Source organism: Tyto alba, unplaced genomic scaffold, assembly GCF_018691265.1.
Source record: "Tyto alba isolate M040663 unplaced genomic scaffold, T.alba_DEE_v4.0 Super-Scaffold_1000006, whole genome shotgun sequence".
NCBI classification, from domain to species: Eukaryota; Metazoa; Chordata; class Aves; order Strigiformes; family Tytonidae; genus Tyto; species Tyto alba.
In genome coordinates, this window is record NW_024881272.1 from 7,420,764 (window position 1) to 7,430,828 (window position 10,065).

The window sequence follows — 10,065 nt, forward strand, 5'->3', positions numbered from 1 at the left end:
TCAGATGCTTTGAACAGGAACCTGCCCGATGCCAGAGTGGCTTGTCTCTGGGGTGGCACTGCCAGCTGCCCGCTTTGGAGGGGAATAACTGCAGTGCTGGGGTGGAAGGATGGGGGCAAGGTTGGGCAGCCTGGTCCTACCTTCTGTTCTTGATGACACAGGCATCACCGTGCCATTTTGGAGACTGGGGTGTGTCTACATGCATATGAGATGCTTCTCATCCCACAGGCCAGAGGTGCTGCTGCTCCGTGACCCCCGGGCTCTATCTTGCGATAACTTCAGTCCAATGTTTTATTTCCTAATTTAGGAGCTCTGCGCCCACAGCTCCTCCTCATGTTACAGCTCCGGGGTTGCTAAAGTCCAAACAGCATGAGTCGCTCATCCAAACAACCCCTCGGCGCTGGCCCTGCCTCCCGTGGAACGCTGCATAAAAGAGCTTTGCTCTTTCAGGGGAGCTCCTCCCAATCCACCGCTCTCCTCTTGATCCACTGCTCTTCTCCACGAGAGAGCCCCTGGGTACCAGCGAAAGTTCTTCTGCCCTGTCCAAAACTCTTACACACGTAGCTGGGGGCTGAACAGGAAGCAGGTGAGCAAGGATCAGCAAGAACAACCCCCCCACCACCAACAGATGGGTTATTTAAGGAGTTGGGGGAGTTGTGCTGGGGAGGAGGTGCTCTGCTCCCGTGGGACATTGCCAGGGGGTGCAGACCCACCTGGGTGAGCGTGCCTGGCCGGTCCCCGCTCCACCCCAGCCGTGTCCCCGCAGGCAGGACAGCATGGTACGGCGAGTGGCGGTGGTGGGCGCGGGCGTCAGTGGGCTGGCAGCCACCAAGTGCTGCCTGGAAGAGGGGCTGGAGCCCACCTGCTTCGAGCAGAGCGAGGACATCGGGGGGCTCTGGCGCTACACGGTGAGTGGCTTTGGCTGCCCGGTTTCAGAGCTGGCTGGGGAAACTTGTGTACTTGGGGCCGGGAGGCTGCACCAGGCTGCACCCTGCACGCCTGCATCCACTTGCTCTGCTCTGATGGCTCCGTGTTGGAGGGCTTGGCTGGTTCAACATCCGTCCCCAGGTCCCGTCCCTTGGCTTGCTGAGCCACCTGCTTCAGCCAAGTCAAGTGCCTCCTGAACTGCCATCCTCTCTTCTTTAGGGATGGAGGGAGTTGCCAGCTTCCCCACAGCTGAGGGGCTGCACCCCTCAAAGCCCATGGAGATAGGGACGGCTCCAAAATGCAGGTCTTCATGCAAAAGTCACCCCATGGAGCTGAGGGGCTGCCAGCAGTCACCCCACCTTGGGGAGCACTCGCTGCTGCTCAGAGCAGCTCTCAGCATGCTTTTATGTAGTGGCCATGCACCACACGGGGCCGAAGAGGAGATAAAATGAATAATTAGATGGTCAGGCCCAGAGCCATCTTATGCCATGTGCCTGTTGGTGGGCTGGGGCCGAGGGGATGGTTTGGGGTGCAATTGCGGTTGCAGGACCAGCTTGGAATACCATTAAGGAAAGGACTTGAGACTGTGTGTGCTTGGAAACACTTTTTGATATTCTTTTCTGAAATTCTCCATTATTAATATCACTATTGAAGGGAGAAGTCAAAACCGCTTCAGCCTCTTATCTGGCTTGGGTTTTCTTTTATTTTATTAGAAGTTGGTAATCTTTTGGCCACCTCAAATATGGATTTTTCTGCTCAGAAACCTTACGACATTTTTCTTGGCTCTGTCCTGGCATCAAAGCCATCAGGAAAGGGAAATACATTACCTGTGTTTTGTGTTGTTAAGTGTCAAGTGTCAGAACAGATGTAGCAGGTGTCCCCCCAGTGAAGAGAGGATGATGTGTGGGGCTGGTCATTTTGGGCAGGACTGGACCAGGCCAGCCCAGGCCCCCCTGCACGTATGGTGGTCTTGGGGATTTCGGCAGATCCCCCCATGTCCTGCCCATCTAGATGTCACTGGCTGTCTGACACGGTTATTGCTAACAGTAGGCACAAGCCAGACCTGCCCCACAGTTGCACGAAGCGTGGGCAGCTGAGCAGCTGCACCAGAGCAAACACACCCACCCGGCTTCTGCCTTTGCTTGTGCAATCACCAAGACCACGCGCACAAAGGAGCAGTGTCTGGGAGTGCCCACGGGATTTTGGAAGCTTTACAGACAGACCGGGAGGAAGTTGGGCACCAAGAGGTCCCATGTTACTTGTTTCCTGCGATATTTCACGTGTCCATGTGCACAAGTGTAGCTGTGTCACACCCGACCTCCTGAGGCTTTCTGGACGTGCAGTAGAGAGGCTTATGTCATGGTCCTTCCCCTGAGGCTTCCACTTTCCCTGGCAGATGTGCACATCACTGGCTCCTAAATGCCTTGGGCGACGTAAACCCTCCTCCCAGCCTGTTAGGACAGTTCTGTGCTCATAGGGGGTTATTTGGTTAGTGTGCTTGATGGCTTTTCTTTTTTCTCTGGCTCGAGGCTGGGGGGTGATAGTATCTGGAGGAGTTGGTGCAGGGCTCCAGGACAGTCAGGGGTGATGTGTCCCCCCCACAATGGGACACATCCACGTTCATCTCCCTCCAGAACCAGGCAGAGGAAGGCAGAGCCAGCATCTACCGCACCGTCTTCACCAATTCCTGCAAAGAGATGATGTGTTACTCCGATTTCCCCTTCCCTGACGACCACCCCAACTACATGCACAACACCAGGCTCCAGCAGTACATCTGCAAGTACGCCGAGCACTTCAACCTCCTCCAGCACATACAGTTCAAGGTAAAAACCCTAGTGTGGAGAGGGGCAGCAAGTAGCAGGAGGGACACAGCCTCTGTGCTCAGGTCTCCCTGCTTCCGGGAAAATCCTGGGATAAATATTCTGTGGAAAAAACCTCCTGGTTTTGTTAAAGCAGGTCTTGTCATCTCCCCTCTCTGTGCATTCCCCAGAGCTGCCAGCATGAAATCGCAGGGGCAAACATCCCCTGGGCTCCCCAGGACCTCTGAATCCCACTGACTCCCTAAACCTCTCCATCTGCTCTGCAGTTGCCCATGGATCTCTTTTTCTGTTTCCTTTAAGACCCTGGTCACCAAGGTTAAAAAACGCCCTGACTTTTCTGTTACGGGGCAGTGGGAGGTGGTGACTCTGAGGGATGGGAAGGAGGAGACGGCGGTTTTTGATGCAGTTATGGTTTGCTCTGGGCACCACGTCTACCCAAACCTCCCCCTCGCCGACTTCCCAGGTAAGCTGCACATGTGTAATTTATTCACCAGGACACAGACAGTCAAATACCTCCCATCACAATGTTTTTCCCTAAAAAAAAGTGGCTTTTCAGCATTAATAGGACTGTCTTCCTTGAGAGCAATTTTTGGGGGGATGGGTCTGTTCAGGAAATACAAAAATTGTTTTTAAAGATCGAGAGTCCAAACAGTATTAAACCAGGGATGTTTTTACTAGAGACAATGCTAATCTTTCTGAGAAAAAAATATTTCAGGGTGTTTCCTTTAATAGAGGATTTATCAAAAAACTATTTTCTAAAGAACTTTTCTGGGGCATCTTCCCACGATTTGTAGTACAAATGTCATACATGTTACCCAACAGTCTGTGCCTCTCTGTGTACAGGCACATTATTGGGAAAAATTTTCTCTCTGGCAAGAAATATTTGGTGCTGGGGGCCTTTTTGGAGGACATAGGCTTGAGGCACCAGCTGGTTGGGAAGACTCCTCTCAGGTCCTTTGCCATCTTCTCGGATTTTTTTTTTAAAATGAAAGTTGCTTCCCTGTTGCTCACTACTGTAAAGGTGTGAAGCCACACAGAGAGGATGGAGTGTGGCTGTCCAGGTGCCTCAGGGTGATGTTGGGGTTGCAGTAGTACACTTTTGGGGTACAGAAATGCCATGCAAAGTTATCCTGTGCTCGCACATTATTTCTGTTTAAATATTCAATGAAGCCAGAGACAGATCTCATCCAGCAGCATCCCTCTGTGTACAGGAGATATCTGTTACTGTGAAAAATGCTCAGATGGATGCTCCAGCAGCGTCTGCAGGAAGGGGAGGTCCCAAAGCCAGCGCAGCTTCTCCCTTTCATTCCTGGGGTGAATTATGACCCTTTCTGTTCTCCCCAGGAATACAGAAGTTTAGAGGCTGCTACTTCCACAGCAGAGAGTACAAGGAGCCAGAGAAGTTCAGAGGGAAGAAGGTGCTGGTGGTAGGCTTGGGCAACTCCGGCAGTGACATCGCTGTGGAGCTCAGCACCGTGGCATCACAGGTATGGGAACCAGTCCCAGAGTCATTGGGGAAGGGAGGGTCCTCATCTGCTTGAGCATTAGCCACAGCCTGGGGGGCTCATAGACATCACAGAGGTGGCTCACCCCTACCTGGCCTTCCCCCCAGGTCTATCTGAGCTCCCGAAGTGGGTCCTGGGTGATGAGCCGCGTCTGGGACAACGGTTACCCCTGGGACATGCTGGTCGTCACTCGTTTCCAGACCTGGCTGGGGAACATCCTCCCCAGGGCGCTCAGTGACTGGCTGTATGTAAGAGGCATGAACCGGTTCTTCAAGCACGAAAACTTTGGCCTCATGCCACTGAACAGGTACACATGGGGTCATCCGTCCCCAAACCCCCTGGGGGTGCTGGTTCTGGATGGGACCAGACCGTGCCTATCCTGGGCCAGAAGCAGGAGCCACTCCTGTGACAGGCCCAGCACCTTTGCCCTTGCAGAACATCCCGCAAGGAGCCAGTGTTCAACGACGACCTCCCGAGCCGCATAGCCTGTGGCGTGGTGGTAATAAAGCCAAACGTGAAGGAGTTCAGAGAAACATCTGTCTTGTTCCAAGATGGGACGGTGCAGGATGACGTCGATGTGGTAGTCTTTGCCACTGGTTACAGTTACTCCTACCCTTTCATGGAGGATGATTCCATCATCAAAAGCAGAGATGATCAGGTCACCCTCTACAAAGGCATCCTCCCTCCTCGGCTAGAGAAGCCAACCATGGCAGTCATTGGGCTGGTCCAGTCCCTCGGACCCATCATCCCAACAGCAGACCTCCAGTGCCGCTGGGCAATCAAGGTGTTTCAGGGTAAGTGGATGGACATGTGCTGGGCAAAGGTCTATTTTCTGTCAATGGGAAGTAGCATTTCCCAGCAGCAGTGTGCAGGCTCAAACTGAAAATCAGGGCAGTGGCTGAGTACTGAAGAACACAACGGGGTTTGTCCAGAAATACCAATAATGGGATCTCCATGTGATGAGGTGCCTTCTGTGGGAGCAGGTCACTTCTCAGCCCACTGCAGAGGTCAGTGGGGTCCCTGTGGTGGGGCTGTCTGGGGGAAAAGAGCCTCTTGGGCATCACTACACACCTTAAAGGTCAGGGAAGCCGTGTTGTCAAATCCTCAACACCCAAGCTTGATCCAAACCCAGATCTTGACACCATAGGGAAGACAGGAACCCAAGAGCCCAGCTGATCCCTGCAAATCCCACGTGCTGCAAGAGGAATCTCCTGGGCAACATCTCCCTTTGATGCTCTCTCTGCTCTTTCCAGGGCAGTGCATGCTCCCCTCCATCAGTGAGATGATGGATGACATTGATGAGAAGATGGGGAAGAAGCTCAAGTGGTAAGTGCAGGTCGTGAGCCCTGCCATCATCTCAGCCCCAGGTGGGCTGGATGCAGGCACTGGGTGAGCTACTGTGGGGACAGTTTGTGAGCAAGGGACAGGCAGCTCCATCAAGGAGAGTCCTTTGAACAGCCTTGTTCATGTCTCAGGCAAATTAACCTGCAGGCAGCCCCTCTGCAATGAGGAAGCCCCAACCAGCTCACTGGTGTCAGTGGATATGTTTCCAGTGGCCTGAATCAGACAAGTTTGGGTGGAAAACTCATTATAGAAATATTTCCTGTCTAAAAAGGCTTGTTTGCCGTCACTGAGCATTATCAGGCTGAAAAAGCATTTCTCATTCACACACAATCAGGGTGAGGCCCCAGCAGAAATAGAACATTTCCATCGTTATTCTTCAAAGTGACACTTTTTTGTTTCATAAAGTCCATGAAAGTGCCTTGCTTTCCCCCTCTCTGAGTCTATCTGATATTATAGTGAAGCAATACTGTAAAAATACGAATACAACCAGTGAACACTGAACCTGGCCCAAGCAATGTTTTCTTTTGTTTTTAGAAACCGTTGCATTGTAGGACATTTCAAAATGCAGTTTTCTTGTGAGCCAGATTCCTCCACTAACAGCAACAATGATACACATCCCCTGGAGCTATGTACCCCAGCCAGCTCTGCTCCCCAGCTTTTGGCAGGGGAGAACAGAGGACAGACTTTCTTTTCACTGTGCTTAAATAAATAATAAAGAAAAAAAAATAAAGGGAAAAAACCTAAAGCAACCCCTCTTATCCTCTCCTCTCTTCCCCCCCCCCCCAAGGTACGGGAACAGCACCACGCTGCAGACGGATTATATCACCTACATGGATGAGCTGGCCTCAGCCATCGGCGTGAAGCCCAATGTGCTGCAGCTCCTGCTGACAGACCCATGGCTGGCCCTGGAGGTCTTCTTTGGACCCTGCAGCCCCTACCAGTTTCGGCTGAGGGGCCCAGGGAAGTGGAGTGGGGCCAGAAAGGCCATCCTCACCCAGTGGGACCGAACGCTGCGGGCCACGCAGACACGTGTCACCCCCGCCGCCCCCACTGCCTTCCCCTGCCTGGTGGTGCTGGGGGTGTTCTTCCTCCTGCTCCTCCTCCTCACCACTCTTTATTGATAGGGGATGCCAGGGGGCCGTGGTGGGGACAGGGAGGGATGCAGGAGTACGGAGGGGAGTACCTGCATGGGATGCTTTCTCCTGCTGGGCAATGTGCATTGATGCCTAGTTCATTACTCTAAAAATAATTAATCAAGAAATCCTTAAAGAATGGCATTGATAAATCAGGTCCAATCTCCATGCCTGATAAATCTGAGAGGTTTCTCAGCTGGGGCTATGAAAGGGTGTAAATACCAGCCCCAGTAAGCAGTGTTGGATATGTTGTCTCTCTAAATGTGGTCAGTCAGTGGTACATTACTACACATCTTTAAATCTCCCTGTCTACTGTCACTTTCTGGTGGAAAACTGGAGTCAATACCTTTGATTTTTTTTAGGAAAAGTTAGTGTAGAGCTTGTGCTCTGGCTAAAATAAGCTTGCCAGAATTGGCCTTTTTGAAAAATAATTTTCATAACAAGTAGAGCAAGACATTCATGGTTTTCTCCAGGGGGGAAAGATGCCCAAATGGAAAAAAAATCAGATTAAAATATCAAGAGGAATACTCTGGTATATAAATAAGTGGCCCATCAGCTCTCAGAACAACACCTGGACTTCAGTGGAACATGTGAGCATTTGAAGGCTGAGATAGACTGTATCTGCCAGCCACAACGCCTGGCCCAGCCGGGGCTGTGAAACCCAGCCCTGTGGCTGCTGTGGCCAAGGTGAAAGAATCCTCGGAGAAGTCCCTCGCCAAGCCCCTCTGTTCCCCCTGTGTATCACCAGCCCCGCAGCCACAGCTCAGATGGGCACCCGCACTTTGGCTTGACCCTCTCTGTGGCCACCCCAAGGTTTGTCCAGAGGTGACAGGGACATGCCACCTACCTAGTCACCCACCCTGGGAGGGGGGGCAAAGGCTCCAAGGTTCACCCTCACTCACCTGTGCAAGTGGGGTGGAGCTGGACTGATCCTGGTGAGCTGTTGAACTCCTGCTGTGGCCAGATCCTGCGGACTTTTTCTCTGCATCCATCTGCTGGGGGTGGAACCAGCCCCTGGAGTAATTTTGGCGCTCCCCAGGAAGCGCTCTGCCTCCAGGCAGCTGTCGGCATCTCAGCTTTTCTCCTCCATACAGCAATAACTTATAGCTTTGCAAAATGCTCCACGGTTTCATGAAAGGCACCACCTAAATGCAAAATAATATAATTACTGTGAGCTCTAGTCCTGGAAGGGAGATTAAAGGATGACTGTCATTCCCTTTTTCAGTGCCTCTGCGCAAGTGCTCTGCTAACACTCTTCCTCCTTCCAGGAGATGAAAGGGTTTGCCTGCTCTTATTTTCTCCAGTCCAAATGATGTGTACCTGTGGTGGGAAGCAATCGCTTCCTACAACTGTGGTCCAGCTCATAAAACCTCAGATGTACTGATTATCTCAGAAACAAATATGAATAAAATTACAGTGGCATCATCTGATCAAGTTTTTAAATTCTCTTGCATTTAACAAGCTATGCATGGGATATCAGCATGATTTTTCTTCCTAGCTGTTGATGGAAGCCTTGTTAACCAGCTAGGACACAGACCATGGTGGTGGGGGATGTCACTGCTTGCCTTGTGCTGAGCTGCAGGGTGCTAGCAGCACCCACACCAAATGTGATGGGGGCTGGGAACCCTTCTCTTTTTGAAGCTGAAGTACCAGGTTAGGTGAAAGAAAGGGCAGTGGGGAGAAGAAGCAGGTGCTGGTGCTGGTGCTGGGAGCTGTGGGATGCACTGGGGAGATGTCATGACACCAATGGGACAAGCAGAGATGATGTCAGGGAAGGAAAGAAGAGGGTTTGCGGGGTGCTGGCAAGGCAGCCCCCTTCCCCCAGGTGCAGTCAATAAATGGACAGGGGCCAGGCTGTCACAGGGACTCTCTGGGGCTGGCTTACATCTGCAAAATGGGTTGAATGACCTTGTCATTATCAGACATGAGGTCACGGCCCATGTCTGTGCTACTGGGAGCACACTGGCATCTCCACTCTTCCCCGGGCAGATTGCAAGACATTATTGCTGGCCAGAGGATTGCAGGGGAAACTATGCCTGGCTGATATTTTTGAATTCCTCTGTTCTGCAGTTGTTCTCATGTGTGCAAACCCACCCTGGGGCCAAACCCCCAAACCCAACAGCATCTCTTCAAACAGGGACACCATGGGGCAGTCCTTTGCAGATCAGGGACATGAGTCCCATGTTTCCTTTCACACCAGCTTCCACCCTCCTCTGGTATTCGAACAATTATTTTACATATGCAAATCCAGTAACCACCCATGATACTTTCACCCCTCACCAGTTTACTTCAAAGAGCCAGAATTGTAGCCAGGGTTTCATGACATTGCTACTTCTGGACACCTTGGGGATGCCAACACTGAGGCCTGCTGGGTGAAGATCAAGTGAACCAGCACTGTGTCCTGCAGACCAAACATCATGACCATTATTCTTGCTTTGCTGGAGCAAATGCTCCACCTAGCAAGGACCAGTTTGCCAGCTCAGCCTGACTCCCATGACCCAGAGCTGACTGAAATGGTGGGAGGCAACAGCATCGATGCTGGGGGGTGCCTGCTCCCCAAGCACCATGCTTCTTCCATGGTCAAACTCTCTGTCCCTGTGTGGGTCAGTAGATGTTTGTTTTCCAGAAATCCCCCACCAATTGAAGGTGGACAAGCCAGGGGGGCCTGAGCTGACCTGTTACTCACAGCTGGTCCAGCTGTTTTAGGGCACGTGAGGTTGGGAAGCACAACTGAGCACCCAGCTCTGCCTGTTTCACATCAGCATTGCACAGAGTGTGGGGACCCATGTACTGATGCATTTGCTATGGTTTCTTTCAGAATACAGTCATCAGGATAAAAAAACAAAATTCCAGGACTTCTCAACCACCCATCAGTGGGTTGTTGTCACTGAAACTAATGGGAAGGAAGAACTGGATGGTTTTGATGCTGTGATGGTTGGTGTCAGTCATTGTATATATCCATATGTCCTGCTGGAGTCCATTCGAGGTAAAAGCTGTTTATAGAGTGCTGCTAGAGGCATATGTCTAGGAGCAGGGTTAACAAGCTGCATATGTACCAGATGGGGAAGTTATTTCCAGACTAATACCAGCCGAGCAGCTGTAAGGTGGGAAGCTGGGGAGGTGGCTGGCCCGTCTGCAGCCAGCCAGGGCTGCTGGTGCCTGGGACCCAGCCTACACCCCGCCAGAGGGGCTGAACCCAAATCCTTCAGCCTGTCTTTGGCTGGAAGCAAATGGAAGTTCGTTATGAAGCTGGGAAGACACTACCCTGCATGGTCTGGGGAAAAGCCAAGGAACAACCCAAATGCTCAGCCAGCACCATCCCCTTCCAACACCTTG

At 51.8% G+C, this 10,065-nt stretch overlaps 1 protein-coding gene across 1 annotated transcript; it reads left to right on the forward strand.

Annotated features, from left to right (window-relative positions):
- The first annotated feature begins 538 nt into the window (after positions 1-538).
- Positions 539-6,729, forward strand: LOC104365960 (flavin containing dimethylaniline monoxygenase 3). Its single transcript, XM_032998649.2, has 9 exons — positions 539-586; positions 767-908; positions 2,562-2,750; positions 3,048-3,210; positions 4,092-4,234; positions 4,360-4,559; positions 4,688-5,046; positions 5,506-5,578; positions 6,384-6,729. The coding sequence occupies exons 2-9, from the start codon at positions 777-779 to the stop codon at positions 6,715-6,717; spliced, it is 1,593 nt and encodes a 530-aa protein (XP_032854540.1). The 5' UTR covers positions 539-586; positions 767-776; the 3' UTR covers positions 6,718-6,729.
- Positions 6,730-10,065: the final 3,336 nt, after the last annotated feature.